This window comes from Strongylocentrotus purpuratus, unplaced genomic scaffold, assembly GCF_000002235.5.
Source record: "Strongylocentrotus purpuratus isolate Spur 01 unplaced genomic scaffold, Spur_5.0 spur5_scaffold_18, whole genome shotgun sequence".
In the NCBI taxonomy this organism is placed as follows: Eukaryota; Metazoa; Echinodermata; class Echinoidea; order Camarodonta; family Strongylocentrotidae; genus Strongylocentrotus; species Strongylocentrotus purpuratus.
Window position 1 is genome coordinate 27,309,535 of NW_022145603.1, and position 24,869 is coordinate 27,334,403.

General features: G+C 38.8%; 2 protein-coding genes across 3 annotated transcripts; both read right to left on the minus strand.

The window, feature by feature from the left end:
- Positions 1-788: 788 nt before the first annotated feature.
- Positions 789-4,592, minus strand: LOC115925256 (uncharacterized protein K02A2.6-like). The gene has a single exon (XM_030988894.1). It carries the CDS (start codon positions 4,590-4,592, stop codon positions 789-791), a length of 3,804 nt encoding a protein of 1,267 aa, XP_030844754.1.
- A 1,411-nt stretch (positions 4,593-6,003) lies between these two features.
- Positions 6,004-21,483, minus strand: LOC115918761 (ruvB-like 2). Of its 2 annotated transcripts, XM_030989648.1 has the most exons (14): positions 21,390-21,483; positions 19,903-20,082; positions 18,792-18,864; positions 18,100-18,229; positions 17,662-17,728; positions 16,791-16,897; positions 15,980-16,073; positions 15,199-15,322; positions 14,297-14,391; positions 12,454-12,572; positions 10,384-10,503; positions 9,802-9,931; positions 9,070-9,196; positions 6,004-8,356 (listed from the first exon to the last, which is right to left on the minus strand). In XM_030989648.1, exons 1-14 carry the CDS (start codon positions 21,396-21,398, stop codon positions 8,331-8,333), a joined length of 1,401 nt encoding a protein of 466 aa, XP_030845508.1. In that variant the 5' UTR covers positions 21,399-21,483; the 3' UTR covers positions 6,004-8,330. The 2 variants fall into 2 exon arrangements, with proteins under 2 accessions (XP_030845508.1, XP_030845509.1); XM_030989649.1 differs by lacking the exons at positions 19,903-20,082; positions 21,390-21,483 and adding an exon at positions 19,708-19,813.
- Positions 21,484-24,869: the final 3,386 nt, after the last annotated feature.

Sequence of the window (24,869 nt, forward strand, 5' to 3'; positions counted from 1 at the left end):
GGACACTGCTAACATTTAAATTTGACAGATAGGACTTACATGACATATTCACAATTCCTGCAAAGTTCTACAGAATTTGATGATGGCTGCAAAAGGGACAGTATCTTTAAGCCTTGTTTCAGATATGACATGATGGGTAATAATAATTATTATGTTCTTATAAAAGACCAGTTGGAGAGCTTTGATTGAACTAATAAGTTGTATAGCTTTATTGAGGCTCTATGTCAGTCAGACATCTTTGTAGGCATCTCCTGTACAAGTACTCATTGTTTCATAACATGACCTGGCATGAGTCATGGGTTGCAGGTCATTCTATATTTAGTTATACATGCTAGTCTGTATATGCAGACTCTGTAAAACTACATGTAGCTATCACTACACCTCCCTTCTTTAAAAGAGGTTTACATATATATATATAAAAACTTCTTAAACTGTACAGAGTGACAGGGTGGACTACCTGTACACTCGCGACTGTACTAGGGCATTATTCTGTCCCTTAAAGCTGGAGTACTGTCGCTTTCAAATATATAACTTATTACGCGACAGTCCATATCTTTCAAGGTTGCGATTCGCGAAACTGGAATTCTCCGTTGAGGTTGAGTGATATCTGTTGATTTTTGTAATCAAAGTGACTAATTAAATCCGGTTCTATTTTTAAACTATAACATGCAAATATATATCATGCTCATGCAATCCTGCAGTTATGTTTTAAAGTCCAAGTTGAACTCTGTAACTATAAACTATTTACAAAACGCGAAAGTCTTTCTCTGTAGTTCGCTTTCATTTATTTACAAGTTCAAGCGATCTGGCGGTTTAATAACTCGTCCGCTTCTGGTTCTGGTTGATGACGTAGTTGAGCTTTCTTCAGATGCTGGTTGCTCTGTAGCTTCTACAGTGTCATCTAGCTCGAAGTCATCCTGTGTTGGTAGTGGAATAGACTCGGCTTGTTGTTGACGTGGGACTGGCCTGAGGTGACGTCTGTTTCTGCGACGCATCTCTCCTGTTTCTGTCTCGATCTGGTATGATCTGTTTCGATCCTGGACAGACCTGACAATACCACGTTTCGACCAGGTGTTGGTTTTCATGTCTTGGAGTATGACATGATCTCCAGGCTTTAGCTTTGACAAGTCTCGAGCATGTTTGTCGAATCGCTCTTTTTGCTTCACCTTATGATCCTCCTTTCTTCCCCTCACTGATCGAGTATTGACCTGTTGGTTGTCGAGTAAACTGTCAAGCATGGGAAGATTTGATCGAAGTCGACGATTGTAGAGGAGTTCTGCCGGAGACTTTCCGCATGCTAGTGGTGAACTGCGATAGACTTGGAGAGCTCTGTGGATATCCTGTCCACTGTGCTGTGACTTCAATATAAGTTTTTTGACAATCTTCACAGCATTCTCTGCGAGGCCATTGGATTGCGGATAATATGGACTCGATGTAGTATGGCGAAAATCCCATTTTTTTGCAAAGCTCTGGAACTCTTGGCTTGCAAATTGAGGACCATTATCCGACATGAGTTCACATGGCGTTCCATGGCGAGCAAATACTGCTTTCATGTGGTTGATCACGGCCTTGCTACTAGTAGAAGTCATAGTACATACTTCAATGAACTGTGAATAGTAGTCGACGATGACCATGTACTCTCTATTGTTCAGCGTGAACAAATCAACAGCAACTTTTTCCCACGGGCGGTTCGGCACGTCATGAGGATGTAGACTTTCAGCTTGCTGTTTTGGTCTGTACATTAGGCATGAAGTACAACTTTGGACCATTTCAGTGATGTCTGTGTTGATTCTGGGCCAATAGATGACTTCTCTAGCACGTTTCTTACACTTCTCGATGCCTAAGTGTCCTTCATGGATTTTGTTTAGCATGAACCTTCTCATCGTAGTGGGAACCACTATTTTGCTGCCTTTGAAGATGATGCCATCTGCTTCAGAGAGTTCACTCCTGATGTTCCAGTATTCCCTGACTCTAACTGGACATTGCTGCTTCGTTTCCGGCCAACCATCTCTGATGATGCCTAGCAGCTCTTGCAGTTGATCATCTTTCTTTGTCTCTTCGACAATCTGATTTCGTTTGTTCGATGTAACTGGCATGCTCTTGACAATAGCATCTACGTAGACCCTGATATCTTCCTCAGTTTCAGCATTCAACTCAGCCTTTGGATCTACTGCTCTGGACAATGTATCAGCAGTATACATGTACTTTCCAGGCGTGTACAAGACCTTGAGATCATATCTCTGTACCCTGATGAGTAACCTTTGAATGCGTAGGGGACAGTCACCCAGTGACTTTACAAACAGTGGAATAAGTGGCTTGTGATCAGTCTCCACTTCTACTTGTTGTCCATAGATGTATTGATGGAATCTTTCACATGCGTATGTGATTGCCAGCAATTCTTTCTCGATCTGTGCATATCTAGTCTCTGCATCAGTCATTGATCTAGATGCATATGCGATCGGAACCCAATCTTGATCATATTGCTGTAGTAGCACTGCACCAATACCATCCTTTGATGCGTCTGCTGACAGCTTGGTTGGTTTCTTGCTGTCATAGAAATGTAGGACTGGCTCTTGTATCAGAGCTTGTTTCAGCTGATTCCATGCCTCCTCTTGTGCATGATCCCATGTCCATACATTCTTTTTGTCTAGTAGATGTCTCAGCGCTGCTGACTTGGTCGACAGATCTGGAATGAACTTCCCTTGGTAATTGATCATTCCCAAGAACCGTTGGACATCTTTCCGACATTTCGGTCTCCCAATGTTCAAGATAGCAGACACTTTCTTTGGATCAGGTTGAACTCCTTGATCACTGATCAAGTCACCAATGAATGTGAGCTTCTTGACATTGAACTCGCATTTTTCTTTGTTCAACTTGAGATTCATTTTTCTCACAATGCTGAGAACCTCTCTCAACCTGTCATCATGCTCCTGTTGGGTAGTTCCCCATACAATCACATCATCCATCATTGTGTTAACTCCCGGAATATGTGCAAACAGCTGGTGCACTATCTTGTGATAGACTTCCGGAGCACTACAAATACCAAAAGGTAGTCTCAAGAACTTGTACCTTCCGTATGGCGTGATAAACGTACAAAGATTGGAGCTTTCGTCATCTAGTTGGATCTGCCAAAAACCACTAGACGCATCTAACTTGCTGAAGTATTTGGCTCCTGCAAAATGTGCAGTTATTTCAGCTCTTGATGGCAATTGATAGTGTTCTCTTTTGATTGCTCGGTTCAGGTCTCTTGGATCTAGACAGATCCTGAGCTGACCATTCTTTTTCATCACCACCACGAGAGAAGAAACCCAATCAGTTGGCTCATCAACTCGTGTGATTACGTCCATTCGTTCCATCTTATCTAACTCGTCTTTGAGTTTATCTTTAAGTGGAAATGGAACTTTGCGACATGCATGCTGAACAGGATGTGCGTCCTCTCTCAATGTGATGTGGTGTTTACCAGGAAGACAACCTAGACCTACAAACACATCTTGATAGTCTTGAACTACACTTTTACCCGTTCCGTGTTCAGTTTGTTTCTCAACATGATACACCCGTTTCACCAGATACAAGTCTTCACTCGTCCGTAATCCTAACAAAGGCTGACGATTTCCAGGAATGACTAGACACGGCACATTGCGTTTGATCCCTTTGTACTCAACTTGTACACAACAACGACCTTTGACCGGGATATCTGTCTCATAATAACCTGTCAACATCACTTTGGCTGTTTGTAGCTTTGGTTTTGGTTTCAATTTGTGGAATACTGTCTCAGGAAGAAGATTCGCCTGAGCACCAGTATCAACCTTGAAGTCAACCGGCTGGTTATTGACTAGTAGATTAACTATCCATTCATCCTCGGATTCTTTTGATTCAACAGAGCAAATCATGAAACCTTCTGAATCTACCTCCAAGTGCTGCAGTTCATTGACCTTGGCTACTGGGGTTTTACAACATTTAGCAAAATGATTCTGCTTACCGCACTTCTTGCATGTTTGACCTTGTGCGGGACATTTGTCTTTGCTATGTCGGTTTCCGCACCTGCTACATGCATCACTTTTAGTACGACCTTGAGGTTCTGACCGTTTTAACTTTGAACCAGGAAATTTCTTCTTAGTCTTGCTGAAAGAATCTACCGGAATTGAGGCGTTTTCCCCTGCGGAACTCAACGCTTGTGCCTGCGTTCGAGTTTGTTCAGCCGCACGACATACTTGCAACGTTTTAACCAATGTAAGATCATCTTGCCTCAACAAACGTTCTCTTAGACCATCGTCTAAAATACCACAGATAATTCTGTCCTGGATAAGACTCTCTTTCAACATGGAAAACTCACATGACTGAGCACGACTCCGCAATTCTGTTGCATACTGATCAACACTCTCATGCACTAACTGAGATCTTGTGAAAAATCTATGTCTCTCATACGTTAGATTACGTTTCGGCATGCAATATTCCTCATATTTGTTCAACACTTTCTCAAGCTTCATGCTCTCACCCTCAGCAAATACAAACGTATTATACAATTCCAAGGCAGCATCGCCAATCACGTGTAGAAGCATTGATGTTTGTAACTTTTCATCTTTTTCAGACATTCCTGAGGCAACATTGTATAGAGTGAATTTCTGTTTAAATCTTCTCCAGTTCTCGGAAATATTTCCCTTTAAGTCGAGTGGAGGAGGTTGACTGAGATTTGCCATTTTGTTTCTTTTTGTTTCTTAGCCTAGTGTAATCACTCACATGAACAGCATAACAATTAGCTTTTTCTTTTTGTATCTTTGCAACAATTACTTTAAGCTCAACTATTAACTTTCACTGAGTTATTCTGTATGTTCATGTCCCATATATGTCATGCTTACTGCCCGTTATACTGGAACTGGCCCGGCACAAAACTATGCACTCCAATCCATACAACGACAGCGCTAACTATTATGGACATAACTACATTCACTGGACATACACTTAGACTCTAAGCCCCCTAGCTCTCATCATCTCTCACATCACAAAGAATTGGATTGAACTGGCCTGATTTCAATGATTCCTCCATAGATATATACTGTAGCTGGGTTGCTCAGCACAAACACTGGCTGCTAAGTTCTGACACCATATTATGTTCTTATAAAAGACCAGTTGGAGAGCTTTGATTGAACTAATAAGTTGTATAGCTTTATTGAGGCTCTATGTCAGTCAGACATCTTTGTAGGCATCTCCTGTACAAGTACTCATTGTTTCATAACATGACCTGGCATGAGTCATGGGTTGCAGGTCATTCTATATTTAGTTATACATGCTAGTCTGTATATGCAGACTCTGTTAAACTACATGTAGCTATCACTACAATAATAATGATAATAATAGTGGGTTCTTGTTTAGCGCTCATAATACACGTCTTATTTCTGTATCTCACAACACAGAGCTCAGTGAATCTGTGCAGGAACTTGGTTGCGCGCAGTTGCCTTTCATTTGCTCGTAAACAAATCACGCTGTTTTTCAAAGAATTTGGAAGAAAAACTATAACTAATTTTACTTGACCATATCGGCATCTAAACAAAAGTAATAATATTAAAGATAAACTTGAGTTCTGGTAAAAAAAGAAAATGAATTCTCACAGAATCGAACGAAACGTACACTGAATGTTCAAGATTACAAATAAATGTCATGTGCCAAACAATTTTGGAAGAAAATGTATACTGGCTGAGTAATGAGCATAGAAAGATAAGGAAATCAGGGTAGTACTAACCCCGACACCATGTGTGTTGTCCCATATACATCTTTCTGTGTAAGTGATTGTTACTTTACCAAGACTCTGCCAAATTTAAGATGATTTTGATGACTCCAGAACCTTGCATTACACACGATTACTTACATGCTATATGATCAACTTTTCTGATCCATTCCACACCTTTTCTTTCACAATGCAATCGTATTACCAGAACTCAAGTTTATCTTTAATGAAACAAATAATATGGGACACCTGTCTGAATAGAGCACACATATTACACTGACTTAATTTTCATTAACAAAAGGATGTACATAATTTTATTGGTGGAATGCAAAGAAAACTGCAACAAACAGAAATGTACAACTGTTATTTCACATAGTTACAACACAGCCGACATCAAAGTATGAGAAAAACTACACACGACAGGAGAAGAAAGATTTAGGTTACCACCTGAGCATTGTTTCACAAAACCGTGATGAGTATAAGTTCACTGACATCCCCTTGAAACACATGTTGAATTGAATACATTTCAATGGGTTATCGGCGAATTTGTACTTGTGATGCGTTTGTGAAAAGCTGCCCTGGTGTTTTGCAATGGTCAAACGAATGTGTCCTATTTCAAAGTGCCACTATAACAAGTACAAATAACAGCATTTGTATTATCATTATTAATATCATAAGGTACTGCACAAATAACTAACAAAAATGCATGATTTTCAAGTTCTAGGGATGCCAGTTAGAATTTATCAGAGGGTCTGAAAATCACCTAGAATGAGCTATTTTGTACATAAAAAAGCCTGAACTATGGTCTCAAAATAACTCGCCAGAATTCAGGCTATTGCCTAAAAACTGGCATCCCTGAAGTTCATTTGATTTTCTCAAACAAATATGACGAGTACAAAATTGGGATTAGCATGTAAAAACGGTAAAGGTAAAAGCAAGCTAATAAGTCATGGGATTTATTTATTTTATCCCTGCCTTTAATACCCAAAACTTTCTGAAAGCATGGCTCTGTACTAAACAACACTTATCAGCAATCTGAGGTCATTTACACATCGGCTGATTATTCACACTTTGTAGATGTCAAGTCGACAAATGAATCGAATGTTTCCCCAAATATCAATATTCCAGTAATAGCATGGCTAATTAGTCTAATACATTGTTTTATCCCTGCCTTTGGCACCAAAACCTTTCTCAAAGCATGGCTCAGTACCAAACAATACTTCTCAGTAATCTAAGGTCATTTACACATCAGCTGATAATACACACTTGTAAACAGAGTCCTGGGACCTGTTTCACACAGCCTTTTTTCAATTAAAATCAGTCACAAATCTGCTGATAACCAATCAGAAGCAAGGGTTTTACTAGCTTAAAACAAAAACTGACATTAGTAACTGATGACAAGTTTTGTGAAACGGGGCCCTGATCATGCCTTAACTATAATTTTCAGTTAGCTACATATTTACCAAGTGTAAATAAGTCGGCAAATGAATCGAACTTTTGCCCTTATCTCAACATCACTCTACTCATCCCCGTCTTGGGCACACAGAGATTCTCTGAAAGTTTGCCTCACTGCCAACAATATAAATCAGTAGTCAAAGGTCGTCACCTGATTACCACGTGTGTATACAAAGTACTGATAAGGATACAGATAGCAGGAAATCCAAAGGCCATACCGGTAAACTTTTTTCTTTTCTTCAAAGGTCCTATTCAACCCATTTGATATTTCACATGGTCACAAAAGCAGTCAATTCTTTTACAAAGTTGTTTATAAGTACAAGGTAAAACATCCATTATTACACTCAGAAACAGAAATGTCTGTATTCACCTAATTCATTTAAACCCAACCCTGGGTTGATGGGCCCTAAATCTTTATTTAGGGAAAATAAGTGTTCAATTAAAAAAAAATAAAAAATAATAAGAGGGGGAGGGGAAGGGCTTTTCCAAGCCAAGAAGCAGCTTTTACAAGAAGACACGGCATTGCACCTCAATATCAAAACTGTGTGCCGGGCCAAGAATCTCTAACATGCAGGCTTGGAAATGCGCAGCAACACGACAAAAATGACCCCGCATTTTATTGAGGGAAATAGCACTCCTTTTTATCCTAGCAGAAGAAACATTGAGTAAATTATGTAGATTGATGATTCTTTGAGTAAAGATCGATTCAACATGGAGCTGTTGTAGACTCTAGTTTATTCTAATCTTTTTGTTAGCTGGATAGGAAGCAGAGATGTACATGAATTTGTGTACTTCTCAAATGTTGGATACGTCTTCTAGTAAACAGGGATAATAATAATTACAATGTAAAGTGCTTAGAAACATACTAGTTACTAGTATTAAGTGATATAGAAATGTGATGATTATTGTTATTATTATTTGCAAATGGTTCAAATTTGCGTAAGATTCAAGCCACGCATAATAAAAACACAAGTGGCATAACACTGCATTTGCATTAATCACGGAAGTATCTTTGTGAGAATTTCTGGTTGAGCAGTATACTTGAGTAAAGTTTTGGAGTTTTCTAGGAGACCGGTATCCGAGGCACAGAGTGAATAAATAGATGCTATGTTGACAAAACAAATGAGGGGTTTGAAGCTTGGATGAGAACTCCTCATGTATCCATCTCCTCATCGTTATCTGCGAAGCAAAATAGAAGTAAGATAAAAATGAATGAAAATCCATTATCATCATCAATTCATCATGAGAATGGCCATCTTCATCATCCCCATCAAAAATATAAATATTAAATTTCATTATAATTATTATCAATTCTTTTATATAACTTTCATTGGTACACTTGTAGTATTATTATCTATCATATCTTTGCACATCATCATCAAGATCCTCCTTATTTACATTCACCTTTGTCCACATCTCGCATAAATCAAATAGAATCTCATCTGCTCCTACATCAATCTCGTTGAACAGGAAATCTTGTTGGTATTCTTTCATCATCATCATCACCACCATCACCCTCACCAGCACCATTATCACCATCACCATTATCATCATAACCATTATCATCATGACCATCGTCAACATCATCATCATCATCATCATCACATTCATCCCCATCTGCATTCACCTACATCCACCTCTGAGCTAAATCACAGTGAATCTTATCTCCTGCTGGAACATGAAATCTTGTTGGTAATCTTTTATCATCATCACTATCATCAATTTATATCACCATCCTCATTATCATCACAATAACCATCATCATCAACATCATCATCATCCTCACCATCACCATTACCATCATCATCGTCATTATCATCATCACCACCATCGTCATCCTCACCCTCGTCATCATCATCTTCACCTGCGTGCACATCTAACCTAAGTATTACCTCCTGCTGGGTCCACCTCGTTGAACATAAAATCTTGTTGGTACTCTTTCAAGAACTGTGTTGATCTTGATTCATCCAAGAAGAGAGAATACACGCGCCTGATATCATCTACTTCTACCTCCGTACCCTGCGACACCAAACAGAACAGAGATGTGAAATAAATTTAGATTTATCTATGCAAAGAGGCTCTGTATACTTGAATTATGATATTTTCATATTTACAAAAGATGAATGGAGGTGTAATGGTATAGTAGCTCATTCACTGCATAACACACAACAATGGAATCATCCCATACGCGGTATTGGCGAGCCAAAGATTTCATCAATTTTTGTCACTAAATAGTTAAATACACACTATTTTAAAGCCTGTCAGTACTAGTGTACAGGAGGGATTAGACCACACGGCATGGTCACTGACGGTGGTTATCTCATCAAATCAGCTCTCAAATAACATAGGGGGACCAATTAGGCATTGTTTGTTACGTAGTAGCTACAAAAAATGCAGTCCCGCTTTAAAGAGTAGAAGAAAAATTACCTTTCTTTTCCTAGAGACTAGGTTCGCTGCTAAGATTGTTTCTAAGGTGTCGTGGTGCTAATCAAGAATGGAATTGGTTGATTTTGGAAGGCCATTTTGTTGCACAAAGTAATCATTCCTTGATTTGTGCCTATTATTCGTCCGAAATGTTTGCACATATGGCAAAAGAGCAACTGTTAAATGAGTAGAAGAATTACCTTTCTTTTCCTGGAGACGAGGTTTGCTGCTGTGATGAGCTGAATGGCGTATCTCAATGATGTCTCTAAACCAATCCTCGTCAGGACCGTCAGCGCATCATCAGTCATCTCAACATCTTCCTCCTCACATCTGAGAAATTAAACAATTAATAATAATAATAATTAGTGGCATTTCTATAGCGCCGTCTAACTAGAAATTCTATTCCGAGGCGCCTTAATTATTACCCCGGCTTTAGCCTAGCTGACATTAGAGATTGACCAAACAAAATTTTCACTTGAAACAATGAAAAATATCAATTGGTAACGACAAATAATAATAACAGTTATAATAACATCTAGCAATAAGTACACTCTACAAAGTACAACTCTATCACGGCATTTACAAATAGATCATACATAATGTTGAACTAAAGTTTAAACTGAAGATAAGTACAAAGATTGAAAGGAAAGAAAAGGGGATTCATTAAAAGAGATTTTCAAGGATTTCTGAAATTAGTCTGTGGAATTATCTCCTATAATTGTCTCCACACCCATGTTAATTCATACAGTGCTTCCTAGTTCTTACCAACAGGAGTTTCTTACCTGATGTTCAAGATTTGCTTCAACTCCTTCTCATTGTAGGTTGATGTGGAGATGATGAGTAGCCTGTCCAACAAGTCTAGAGGGATTCCGTGAGGACTCTGGTAGCTGGTGCCTCGAATTCTATTGGAAAAAGAGATATTTAATATTAATATTGGATGGCCTTGATGTGAATACAAGGAAATATTAGACGAAACATGCCAACAAAATAAGATGAATCAGAGACAAAATCCAATATTTTTTGCAAATCGAGTTTAATATTCCCTTGGCAGAATAACACCAACCAATGTTCTTGTTACTATTCCAAAATGAAATATTATAATTTTGAGAAAAAAATTCACGTTCTACAAAACCTTTTTACGCCACGTGTTCGTGTAGTCCCATATACATCTTTCTGTGCAAGTGTTTGTAACTTTACCAAGACTTGGCCAAATTTCTTATCATTTTGATGATTCCAGAACCTTGCAATACACACAAATTCTTATATGCTAGATGATCAACCTTTTCTGGTCGGTTCCACACCGTTTCTTTAACAATGCAATTGCATGACCAGAACTCAACTTTATCTTTAATATCTATGGGTGTATCCATTGTCTAGCCTTGCATGTTGGAAGACGTCTCCATTGCTAACACAAACTCAAAAGGCCACGAGTCCATTAACTTTAATATCATGCTCCCTTGACAGAGAATAATGGTCAGGTTCAACAAATCTTTATGACAGGCACATGTAATCCACACAAAGTACACATACATGTTCATGTAGCATGAGTCAAGACTGTTCAAAATAGGCAATTTTCGCAATGAACCAAATTTATGCATACCGTATTTGCCGGCGGTAAGGCCGCAGCGCCGTATAGGCCGCACCCCCGATTTTGACTTTAAAAACAAATATTAAAAAAAAGTGTCGAAGTCGGGATTTGATCTCTTGCTTACAAATGTTGATGTGACTAAAATCACCGCCTAAGACCGCTCGGAAAAAAAAAGGAAAAAGAATTATTTTTGTCGAAGTCGGGATCCGATCTCTTGCGTTCAGATGTTGATGTGACTAAAATCAGCGCCTTAGACCGCTCGGCCATGCCACTCTGATGCTAGCATATGAAGTTTTCTGTGATGTATACATTGCCCCTCTCTCTTGTGTATTGAAATGGATTCAAAATAGCGACTTCGCGTGCTAGATGCTTCGCGGCAGCTCCGTTAAACGGGCCCTTCTTTTACTTTTGCAATGCATCGGCACGAACTTATATCAAGATCTATCGGCAGATGTTGTTTTTGGAAGTTTATTTTCGTCTTCATGTCAACAATGCAAGATAAAATTGTTGGTAAGATGTGTAGAAATGTATAGTTATTGTACCGTTCGTAGGTCTAGTCCCATATGTGTAAATTCGTGCTGGTTTTGACTTTTTTTTTTTTTTTTTTTTTACTCTTTCGCCGCATAGGCCGCACCCCGACTTTTTGATATTTTCTCTTCCAAAAATACTGCGGCCTTTACGCTGGCAAATACGGTACGCCTTTGTGAAGTGCCTCGACACGAATGATCTCATTCACCTTTTTAATTTATGAATGCTAGTATGCAGTTGTGAGTCGGTCAAAGGAGGTGCACACCATCTTATTCTTTGTTTGATTGATAATTTGTTTGATCTTATGTTTGACCTTATGTTTGATCTCATTTTTATTTTTGTTATTATATATGCATGATTTATTGAATAAAGAACATATTTATATTTTTTGTGTTTATTACAAGTTTTAGTTGGTAATTTTAATTCAGACAATAGTGCGCTTAGAAACACCTGTATTAAGCGCCTAATAAATGTTAAATATTATTATTATTATTATTACAAATAAATGTATCTCAAAAGTCAGAATTCAAATTGCATGCATTACTTGTTGCTAGGAAGGGTGTAAACATTATGGCTTTAATTACCTAACAACACGTTATATATGCAGTTGCATTCTGACTACAAGTATTTGTTTGTAAACGGGTGAATGAAATAATTTGTATCGAGGCACTGAAGTGTGAATTCGGTTAGATTATGGAATGGCCTATTATCATTTGTAGGGCGCGGTCAGACCCACCTTGTAATGCCTCTGTTAGTAGCCATGATGAGGACCGGGGCCATGTCATCTTCTAGAGCTCGGTTCAAGAATGAGAAGCTTTCAATGTCCAGCATGTGAACCTCATCAATGAATAGAACCTGAAGATAAAGAGGATATGTGTTAGACACAAATGCTTTCAAAGTCAATGTGTTGGAATTGCAAATGAAGGAGGCATAATGGCGTAGTGGCGGAGCAGAAGTCTTGGGTTCGAAACAAGTCAAAGGGCTAGTGTCCTTTGGTAAGGCATTCATCCTCATAACCAAGTCTCAAAGAGAGGACTTAAAGCCGTCAGTCGCCTGGTTGCTTACTTACAAGCACATGCTTTCTTAGCAGTCAGGTAAACAAACAAACAACAAACATAAAACAAATATGCTCTAAAAGAAAATTCTGAACTGGGGAGGTGTCAGGGCTTGAAAATTGGCATCCCTGAATTTTTCAGTATGAAAAGAGCGTTTAAATGGAAACAAGAAAAGTGATCTTTACATGCAGGTGGTCCTATTCTTCCTTTACATGACTTTATGCCCTTTTCCATGACTAGATAAGTACTATTTTGGTATGGGTTGCAGCATCCAAGCAGCGTACCAACACCACCCCCATTGTCAGTTCAAACTGGAATGCTGCCATGGCCACACACGGCCCACACCTACGATCAATTTCAATGACTTTCCATTACTTTGGGAATTTTCCTTCAATTTCCATGACTCTCCAAAGAATTCATTTTTCCATGACCTTGGGAACCCAGATTCTTACATGAGACAACAAGTATTGTCTTTCTATAAATCTGGTTGCATCTAATCAGATTTAACTCTGCATTATTCTTTCCAAGCTAACTGGTGACAAACTATTATATTTGACAGCGAGTAGGTTTGTCTTGCAATCCTTTTTGCTATTTATGTTGAGCGTTGGCCAATCATAGGCCGACCTTTACATTGAGAGACCAGTATCACAATTTATGCAAATTGCATGCTTATCTTCACAAGATGACCCCTCCCCAATGTGAAAAGGCAAGACAGTACAGCAAGTTTTTAGGGGGGCTAGTCTCCTGCCCTCACAGTGTGGACAAAATACATTTAAAAAAGCTACAAATAATTTCCCTTTTCTATCAATTTCAACAACAAATCCTGGAAGATATATATTTAGAGGAATTCCCTCCTGGACCGATGTCGGCCTTCTTTTAAAAAACGAACCCCAAACCAAAACGAAATAGCAAGATGTAACAACTTCTTGTCTGCTTTGTTTTTGTCTTCTATATTTTATTCTTTGCCATGTGGTCTTACCCCCTCAAAGCATAGAGTCAACGCTAATGCATATTGACCTCTAGCGCTGTAATACGTGCAGAGAGGCATTGTATTTTACTGGTATTTAGGTGTCATCAATTGTCACTACAGTAAGTGAACTCGGTCGAGTTTTGTACAATGGTGTTTGAAATGTTGAGAATCAATAGAGGTCGACTAAACAGTTTTTAATACACAAAAAGTATACTAATGCTGGGGGGCGTTTCACAAAGATCCTAAGTCAAACTTAACTCTAAGTTGGACTTAAACATTATGGAGAGCCATTTGTAGCCATTAAATAAAAAATATTTAAAAGCGAAAATTTAAGTATTTTGACCTTTTTATAAATTCCACATCAAGAACATGAATTCTCCATGATAATAGAAAATATCAGTGATTAGAATAAACATTTCATGCTTTTTTAAATAAATTTTACAAAATATTTTCATAGATGCTAACGGCTTTCCATAATGGTTGAGTCCAACTTTGAGATAAGTTCAACTTAGGATCTTTGTGAAACACCCCCTGCTATGTGTGGTCTTTCTTACCCCTGGTACAATGTCTGCCTTTCCTTCCTCCCTCCACTCAGCCACCTTGGCGTTGATCTGCTCTCGCACCTCCGGCTTGATCTCACCGGTGTCTCCTGCAACCAAACATCAGAACATACTGGCAATAATAATAATAGCTCACATTTATAATGCCCCTAATACTTTGTTTCTAGGCGCAGCTCATATTGTTACCCCGGTCATCGGATTCAGGCTTGCCCGCAACACAATGAATGCATATTTTCCACTCCCTGGGGAGCATTCCAGCCAGTCGCCATTTTACAAGTGCCACTTGCTCATCCAACCACATTAACTTTTGCATCCTACCGGGTACCCATTCAACACCTGGGTGGAGAGTGGCAACTGTAGATCAATGTCTTGCCAAAGGACATTAGTGCCGCGGCGGGACTTGAACCGCGGACCTTGTTATTCATAGTCCGGTGACATATCCACTCGACCACGACACCTTTAAAATCGACAATCAAAAGATAAATGTAGCACTGGACTGAATCTTTATCTTCCACGTGGTTCTCATATGATCTGAGACTTATCCACCTCTGGACATAGTGCTAAATAGTTGTAAGTAAAATAAGGAAAGGGCCTTCATGTAATAGAATATCACTTCAGCCGCCTATCTGAGCCTAGGTGTAGCATAATAATAATAATAATAATATTCTGCTTTTATATAGCTCCCAATACATTGATACAATGAATTGTCTAAGCATTTTCCAGATATATTAGTACCCCGGTCATCGTATTCAGGCTTACCGTACAGGTTGTCATATAACTCCATCAATAAAATGAAATGGGCTGTACACTCGGCCCATATCAGGGCAGAGCTTTGGAGTCTTGTACAGTTAAAGGCTAAGTGTGAACAGACCCTTGTTAGCCTGATGTGAACGTACCTGAGAAGAGAGCAAGGAACCCCTGTGTACGGCTATTGATAACGTCTATCTCATGTAACGTCACCGTGTGGACGACTTCTTTCCTCTTCTGAAGCTCACCTTCGGGGCACTGAACAAACTTAGTCTGAAAGGAGACATATCAAGACACACACATCAAGGTTTGCGTTAAAGCCCGTCTGTACTAGTTTGGCCAGGAGGGATTAGACCACCCTGCATGGTCATTGACAGGTGGTTATCTCATCAACTTAGCTCTCAATTACCATAAGAAAAAGAGGATCATGGGGGTCCAACGGGCACCGCTTAGGCATTGTTTTCTATATAGAGGGTGCAAGTAAGTAGCTACAAGTAGTAGAGTGGGGCTTTAATATATCTGTATTTGCACTGTTTTGAGTGTCAATATTTGGCAGCCTAAAAAACAAATGGTGAGAATTTAATTGAAGAATACAAGAAGTAGTAAAAAGGTGTATTTTGGTGATGTCCTCAAACATCAAAATAAGCGCTGATTAGAGAAAAAAGGAATATTCTTCAGTTTCGTATTTAAATGGCATGCCAATCCCCCCATATAATGTCCGCATCCTACCGGGCACCCATTTAAAACCTGGGTGGAGAGTGCCAAATGTTGATTAATGTCTTGCCGAAAGTGGGACTCGAAACCGCTTACCATGTGATCCACGGTTTGGTGACTTATCCACTACACGACAACACCTCTACATATCCAGTCTTTGTCCCACTGGGTTTTAAAGTTTTGTATAAATGATCTATATCTGCTTGAGGTTCTTACCTGTGGTCCCATAGCATCGTAGTCCCTGGCTCTTGTGAATGACCTTCCAAGCTTATTGATCTTGCCTGTAGCCTTGTCTATCGTGATGATGTCACTGAATGGAAAAAAATGATTACATATATAAACAGGTCTCAACATTTTTGTTTTGGGGGTACAAAATCTGAAGGGAACTTTCAAGAAAGAGCTCCAGTGTGTATGCACATGAAATACATAAATGTACAGAATTGCTGTTTTGAATATGAAATATTTATGTATTATGTAAGAAACAAGCAACAAATATGTGAACACAAATCTTATTTTAATTGATGAATTGGTCCATGACACAGTCACAATAAACTGGAAACAAATTCCTCAGCTCTTCTAATTCTGACTTATCAATATTCACCAGTCCGCCATTACAACATAGGGCTAGCTTTGAATGTTCTGGGAGTGCTTCCTGGGAGTAATTCAAGTTTATAAAGAAATTGTGGCTTGCATCCAGTAAATAGAGATCATGTGCTTGTTCATGTAACTCAAAACAAGTCAGAAAAAGTCTTGAAATTTGAAGCCGCAATCAACTGCTTGCTGGGCAGCGACTCTAACCCCAGGCCATCACTGGTCCATGGCACAGTCACAATGAACTGGAAACAAATTCCTCAGCTCTTCTTATTCTGAAGTATCAATATTCACCAGTTCACCATTACAACATAGGGCTAGCTTTGAATGCTGGGTTCTCTGGGAGTAATTTCAATTTGTGAAAGACTTTTGGCTTGCACCCATTAAATAAAGATCAGATGCTCATTCTTGAAATTCATAAAGAAATGTTTCTCACCCTGCTTGGACCTTCTCCTTTGTGAGAGATTCAATCATCTTTGTTCCGAGGTCATAAACCGTTTCCATCTCGGTCGTCTTTAGAGTCAGCTTCCCAACCTTGGCACCCTATGAGCAGTAAACACACAATAATGGAATCATCTCATGTACGCGGTATTGGCGAGCCAAAGATTTCATCAATTTTAGTCACTGAATAGTTAAATATACACGATTATAAATGGAAATTGAATTTGTTTTGTTTGTTTGCTTTGTTTTTATCAAAGGGGAGAATCAAGTAAAAGGTATTTGAATTCATCATACATCATGTAATGATAATAATGTTGATTTACATAGCGCTTAATAATAATATTAAATACTGTCCCTAAGCGCTACAGATGTTATTACACTGGTCATTGGATTCACCATCTCCACTCCCTGGGGAGTATTCCTACCATATGATCACCATGAGGGCATATGGCAGTTACTATAAAAACAAAGGCTTTCGTCATCCTACCAGGTTCCCATTTCTCTCCTGGGTATGGAGTGGCAAATGTAGATTAATGCCTTGCCAAAGGACAGTAGTGCAGTGTTGGGGATCGAACTCACAACCTTTGAATTTCAAGTCAAGTGCTTAAACCACTCGATAACGACACCTCTACGTATCTAACATACTGCTTAAATTCAAGCTCTTAATTTCATGTATTTCGCAGCTTCCGACATCTTATCACATAGAGGAATCCAAATCATTGTTATAAAATAGGGGCTTTGCCTCAGACGAGAAATGAACACCAAGATATATCAATGCCCAAACAAACACGGGGGATGTCCCCAAATATATGTAACACTTCATATTTCCATATCTGAACGAGCCTTAAAGAGGTAGGTTTACTTACTGTTCCAGTCGCTGGCCTATCGATTTGGATCTCCACCACTTCTCCTTCAATGATTTCAGTCTCCTCTCTAGAAAGAGATCATCAAAAAGAAATTGAGAACATCTAACTATCTAAAAATCAAGAATATTAGATTTACATCATTTTTCTACATGAAACCCAGAAAATAATGGTAATGTGTTTCCGGAAAGACCAGACTGCACAAGAAAATAAACATAATTCTACCAGTCTGTCTCTACAGAAGTTTAGAAGTGGACTTCCACAGGTATAGAAGATGTCTGGGAAGTGGGAAATGCATGCAGTAATGCATTGTGTAACATCACCTATTGAACGCTAAACTACAGGGCCCCATTTCACAAAAATTGTGATCACCAAGGAATAGACCCCTTTCAGAAAAGCCCGAGATTCACAACGGATACGAATAGAGACTGTTGGACCTACTTGATTCTGATTCCGATAGATCTTCTGAAAGCTTGAGTGAGAGCCTCTGTCTTACTCATCTCTAGCGAGAAGATCTCACTGCCAGCTATAGCTGTGAAGGGTGTGTCTTGACCAAGGGCTTGAGCCATACCTGCGACAGTCAGTGGAAAATATAGACATACATTTAACAACCAAATTATTTATAACGTTACCGTGTTTTGTAAATTGAAAAGAGAACAAAATGTTGTCGCCGGAATGTTTGTCCTACAAACATACACATCCTTATATTCAACCCTAAAAGCAAAAGATGACCGCGGTTATAATATATATCTGTAACGCGCTTTGAGAGAGCGCTTTGAGAAAACACCTATATAACAAATTATCATTATTATTATCAAAAGCTTTCATGACTTTATCACCTTCAGTCTTACACATCTCTTCATACTAAAGTTATACAATTTTGATCAACAGGTACAGCGCAGCATCAAAAATCGCTGCTCAATACAGAACTGTCCATTCACAGATATGACTTTTAGTCAATAAGCAATAATTCATGAACTATCAGAGAAACATATAGATATGAAACTTCATGGGATTATTCTTGACGATATTATCTATCTCATGTCAAGTTTCAGAATTGTTGTCACTCAATCTGCGAGATCGCAGGAGGCCTGAAAGAAGTAATGCTCATAATGAGCTCGAGACTAACTCACCCATAGCTATAGCAGTCTTGCCAGTACCTGGCTGGCCTGCAATAAGGACTGCTCTCCCTGCTATTTTACCTTCCTGTAACAAAAAATAAATAAACAAGAAAAAGGGAAAACATAATTGAAAGTAAGCCTCGACTTTTTGTGCTATGGTTTCAGAATGTACATGTAGCTAGCAATGAACACAAGGAGTCTCTTCGTTGGAAGAGTTGTCTGAATTTGAATGACCGTCGTCAAGAGTTGTCTAATACCTCATCGCTTACTGGACAACTCCTGCAACTCTCCTGGCTGCCATCTGGCCAACCATCCTGGCCAACCATCCTATTTCATAGATTTCCAGAGCAGTTTATGAGCAAAAGTAATCTTATTTCTTTCTTTTTTCCTCCTCCTCCTCCTCCTAAGAGACATTCCTTGCTTCAAATGCATCACAAAGCCCTACCTTAATACTTAATCTTAGTGCTTACAAGAGCTACAGTACTCTAACTTGCAGTTTTTTTCTTCAACTTGCTTTCTTGCTTGCCAAATTATCTCACCTTGATCACCTCCAGGATGACTCCTGCAGCTCTCCTAGCTGCCGTTTGTCTGACCATCCCCCGAGAGACATTCTTTGCTTCAAAAACATTACAAAGCCCTACCTTAGAGTTAGAGGTATCCAGACCTTATCTTTGTGTTCACTAGTACTCAAACTTACAAATTCTTTTTGAACTTTCTTGCCAAAATATCTAACCTTGATCATCTCCAGCATGACTCCTGCAGCTCTCCTGGCTGCCGTTTGTCCCACCACCATCCCAGAAACATTCCTTGCTTCAAATGCACAACAAAGCCCTACCTCAATACTCTATCTTAGTGCTTACAAGAGCTACACTACTCAAACTTCTAGTTTCTTTTTCAACTTGCTTTCTTGCTTGCCTAATGATCTCACCTTGATCATCTCCAGGATGACTCCTGCAGCTCTCCTGGCTGCCATTTGTCCGACCATCCCCTGAGAGACATTCTTTGCTTCAAATGCATCACAAACCCCTACCTTAATACTTTATCTTAGTGCTTACAAGAGCTACATCACTCAAACTTGCAGTTTTTTCTTCAACTTTCTTTCTTGCTTGCCTAAGGATCTCACCTTGATCATCTCCAGGATGACTCCTGCAGCTCTCCTGGCTGCAGTTTGTCCAACCATCCCCTGAGAGACATTCCTTGCTTCCAGGGCATCATCTAGACCAAGACCTCTGATGTGGGAATGAGCTCCTATCCGCTCGATCCTCGTCACTTCACGAACCTCCTGGACCTTCTGTGCTGTTGACTGTAAACCAGGAGAAAAGTATTGTTATATTTTTGCTACTATTTACCCAAATGTTTGATGGTAAACTTGGTGTTTTACTACTTTTTAGCAAAAATTATTTGTTTGATTTTCACTTTTCTTTTCACAAGGGCATAGCAGCCTCATGTCATTAGTAAAGGTGCATGACTTATATAGGAGGTTGAACTACCTCTATGGTCAGATACTTTTGTCAAGATTTTTGGTTGCCAATTTGAGAGTCTCCCATTTAGTTTGCCAATTTTCTTTGTTAACATAAATTTGATGCAAAGCGATCACCTCAGTTAAACATGAAAATATTGAAAGTAGATGTCTCATGTTAAATTTCCCTTTTTGACTGTCTACTTATTTTGTTTTCACAACAGTTTTTTTTGTAATGACCCACTCACAAATCCAATGGGCTCCTGACCTCAGTGAGGCAACACTTTCCTGGGAAAAACAGCCTTGTTGTTGGTGTAGTTTCTTTTGCCCCTTTATGGAAGACAGTCTCCTAATTAGTCGCTAACTGAACACATGCGCGTGCCGCACCCGACCAGCGGGGTTGTATGTAATTGTATTGGGCTTCAGTTTGCTGTGAATCCTGTGAGAAAGTGCATATCATTTTATAACTCTTTGTTTTCAGGAAAAATACTCCAAAAAAGATAAGAAAATTGACAGGAAACAGGTAACAAACAGATCGACTTTTAAATCATGGCCTTTATTTGCACATTTGATGAATATTTACTTCATTTTGGGTATTTTTTTAGTACGGTATCTCGGATCTCCACACCAGAATTACGGGTCAAATTTTGGATAGACTTCTGAACTAGCACCAGTTATTTATCAGTTGCAAATTTTGCAACTTGCAATCCTGAATAGAAAATGCTAGAGTCATAATATCGGCTAGCCATTATTCAATACCCTGATTTTTTTCTTAAAATCAACGCCATGCCCATGGGCAGAGCTAATGTCCGGCCATGGTCCCACTCGCAGTCACAAGTCGCAGTACTTGAGGCCGAGTGTGGATACCACACCGTGCACTATCGCCTCGCCAGCTACCGCTGATCCAGCGGGCTGGTTACGCGTCGGCGATACGGTTGTCAAGGCTCACGCACAACATTTAAAAAAAGTAACTTCGATCGATAAGTCTACGGTAAAGTACGAGGATACAGTTCATTTTCACAAATCATTTGTCACCGATCATATCTCTGTCTAGATTTAAGATAGAAATACATCAATGAATGAATCAAATAATGTCATTAAGTTTTATTATCAATTTTAACATTACAATCACAAAAACCACGCGAACTTACCGCTGCCATCTTGATCTGTGATCTGCCCGTAGATGGCGCGCGACGCCAATAAATTGGCTCAAAGCTGAAATGTCCAAAAGGGTCGTCCCCTGAAATTTAGAAACTCGCCGAAAATTGTTTAAAACACTACTATTCATGGGTGTCGATCTGTAATTGATACCTATTGTTCAGGGGGGATGATCTATTCATTCATCTCCCCTGAACAATAGGTATTACGCAAGAATCGACACCCATGCTACTATTTATAAGCACGTAGGACCACGGTATGCAATTGTATTATTATTGTAATACATGACGTTATTAGATTGATGGGGCGTTTTGGATACTCAATACGCTTGTCTCTTCCCCCCCCCCCCCTCTCTCTCTCTCTCTCTCTCTCTCTCTCTCTCTCTCTCTCTCTCTCTCTCTCTCTCTCTCTCTCTCTCCCTCCCTCTTTGACACTTCTCCCAATGTAAGTGCTGATTCAAGGTGATGCAGATTCTCATTGCCCTCTCGTAGACGTAATTTTAGTAATTGAAAAAAATGTAGGTCTTTTTTATATTCTCGGTCATTTAGAGAGCGAGTCAAAGAAGTAACGGAGGACACAGATAATTGAAGAATAACAAATTATAACATGTGGACAGTTTTGGACTCCTGATACCCATCTGACATTTAATCAATTATTTCATGGGGATGACTGAGCACAAGTTAAAAGAAAATATAAACGGATACAATGTTTTACAAGGTTATGGAACCTGTTTCTCAAGAAAACTGTAATACAGTAAAACTGGTAAATTTGTTTAAAACTTTGCGGTTCATAAATTATGAGGGGTTGCCCGCAGATGGGGGGGGGGCGGTGTGGGGGGTGGCTACTTTGCATATAATTATGTTGTGTTTAGAAAGGACATGTAGTTTGGCCTGATGACCGCAGTTTGTCAGTGTTATGTAACGATCGAGGACAAAGTATTTATTAAAAAGTACATTAATTATTATTCTTAATGCATGCCCGAACGAGATATTTAAAAAGTCAAAAACTAGCATGGTGGAGAAATTTTTAAAGGAACGTTTTTTTTATGCCAGACTAAAAAAAGGGGGAGGAGGGCACTACCACCAACAGCACCACCACAATAAATTATCAATAATTCATTGAATTCCCCCCCCCCCCCCCCGTGTCTTTGTGAAATTGTAGTAAAGACACATAACGGCTGATTATTGAGAGAAGGAGGGGGAGAGAGGGAGATCGAGATCGAGAGAGAGAGAGAGAGAGAGAGAGATAAGGAAGAGTTAAATGGTTGGAGGAGAGAGAAAGAGAGGGAGACAGAGAGAGAGAGAGAGAGAGAGTGTGTGTGTGTGTTTGTGAAGAGAACGAAAGAAAAAGAGAGATGGAGAGAAGGAGGGGAGCGAGATATATATGAAGGAAACGATAAATGGTTGGGGAGAGCTGAGAGAAAAAAGAAAGAAAATAGACAAGCAGTGAGAGAGAGAGATGTAAAGAAAGAGATTATATGAAATGAGGGAGAGAGAGAGAGAGGAAAAAAAGTGACATACGATGATATATATACCTACACAGAAGGTTTATTTTTGCCTTTCAATCGAAAGTTTTCTTTTCTCTTTATTTCTACACTTCATTGATTCTCAAAATAACATTTACGATGTTAGAGCGGAGTTTATTAGTTTAGTAATTAACGCCCCTCAGTACGCCCCTGCAGCAGAGCGAGTCCATAACTGTTTGTTTTTCTTCTTAAAGATGGGTTTATGACAGATTGATATATTATGATCTAATTTCACACAGCGGGTGGTTTATTTGATGTTCTGAGCAGTCATTTCCGAAGAGCATTTGTAAATTAATTTTAAGAAATGCAGGGGGTGAAGGAAAGCACCCATCCACAACAACTCAAACACGATAAATACTGGAGAAAGGACATGGATTAACACAACGCTGATTCGACAGACAGTCTAACGTTACAGTTGTGATATCCACTCTCGGTAAGTGAAAAAAAATGTTTTGTTTTCATCGAAGAAATTCAACGAAAGGATAATAAATTATATATTTGTGTATTTGTATAATTATATAAACTCGCTATATAGATTTGTTTATTTACTTTTTATATAGACCTATGCAGTTTTTCCTTGTTCCTTTTTGTTTACTCATTCAATTTCTATTTAGATAATTGAATTAATCAATCATTTTTGTATATTTATTAATATTAGTTTATTCATTTATTTATGAATTTTTGAAATACCTAATCATTTATTCATTTTATATCTAGTATGTGTGTGTGTGTGGGGGGGGGGGGGTATACATGGGCTTTGAAGATGTGTAAGCAAACCTGGCTTGATATTGCATAGTTTTATGGACCCTTTTTTAAAATGAATGTGGTAGTGAAGTTTGCTTGTTTGGACCCTAAAATTAGGTAACAACAGAATATTGAACTTGGAAAAACATTTATCATGAAAAAAAGGAAAAGAGTATAAGCCTACCTATAACAAGAAATATGTTCGTGTATTTCAAGCTATACTTTCTTACTGCAGACGATGGGCAAGCCTCTCATATTCGAGTCCTATTAGGTATCATTAGTCATATTTTCTTTCAGACTCACTAAACGAATTCAAAGATGTCTAAGGCTATGTACCTTGCTCTTGCCGCGGTCCTCATCGTAGCCGCCTTCTCCTTCGAGATGGAAGACGAAGACGACAACGATGTCGCCATGATGAAGAGGATGCCCGAGCTACATGAATACTTGTGGGCCGAGAAAAGGGGGAAGAACATGAAGAAGTACAAGTGTAAGTATTCACTTCAGTCTTTATTAATTCTATAGGTTAAAAAACACCACGGAAACATTGAAAGGTACTCTCCTATAAAAGAAAACAGTGCATTTAATTAGTGATCCCTTGTTTAGGAGTGAACATTCATGTATTTTAAAGTGCTCTGTGAAAGAAAAAGAATGTAAAATTTTAACCCATTGCTTACTGGAACCTGGTGGTCCCTGTGTTAAGCCTATGGGAATTAGATAAATCAGTAGCCAACGGGTTAACTCTACTTTCACTATCGTAGGAGTCACTTCGGTGATCACACTATTTTTATTTTGGGTGTGCAAAGCATTTCAAGGGTAAAATACAAGGTACACTAAATAATTTCTTACAAAATAAGAAGAACAAGAGGGACCATCTTGAGGCTTGACATGTTGATAGTCCCAATAATTGGCAAGTTATAACATAGATACTGTGGCAGAAGAAAAGAAAATAGGCAAAATAAAGGTGTTTTTGTATTAATTTAGTCGTTAAAAACAACTGATAAATGATGACAAACTAATGATAAAAAGATAACAGGTAAGATTTACGCTTTCTTTTAAATGGATTGAGGAATGGGAATTTTAATTCAACGTAAAGGAAAATTGATAGCAAATTCAACCTTCTCTGAAGTTCATTTACTCGGAACATGCTAATACCTTTTAAACCTTTTGAATTGCCGAAAACATTTACGCATAACCTAATGTGTAA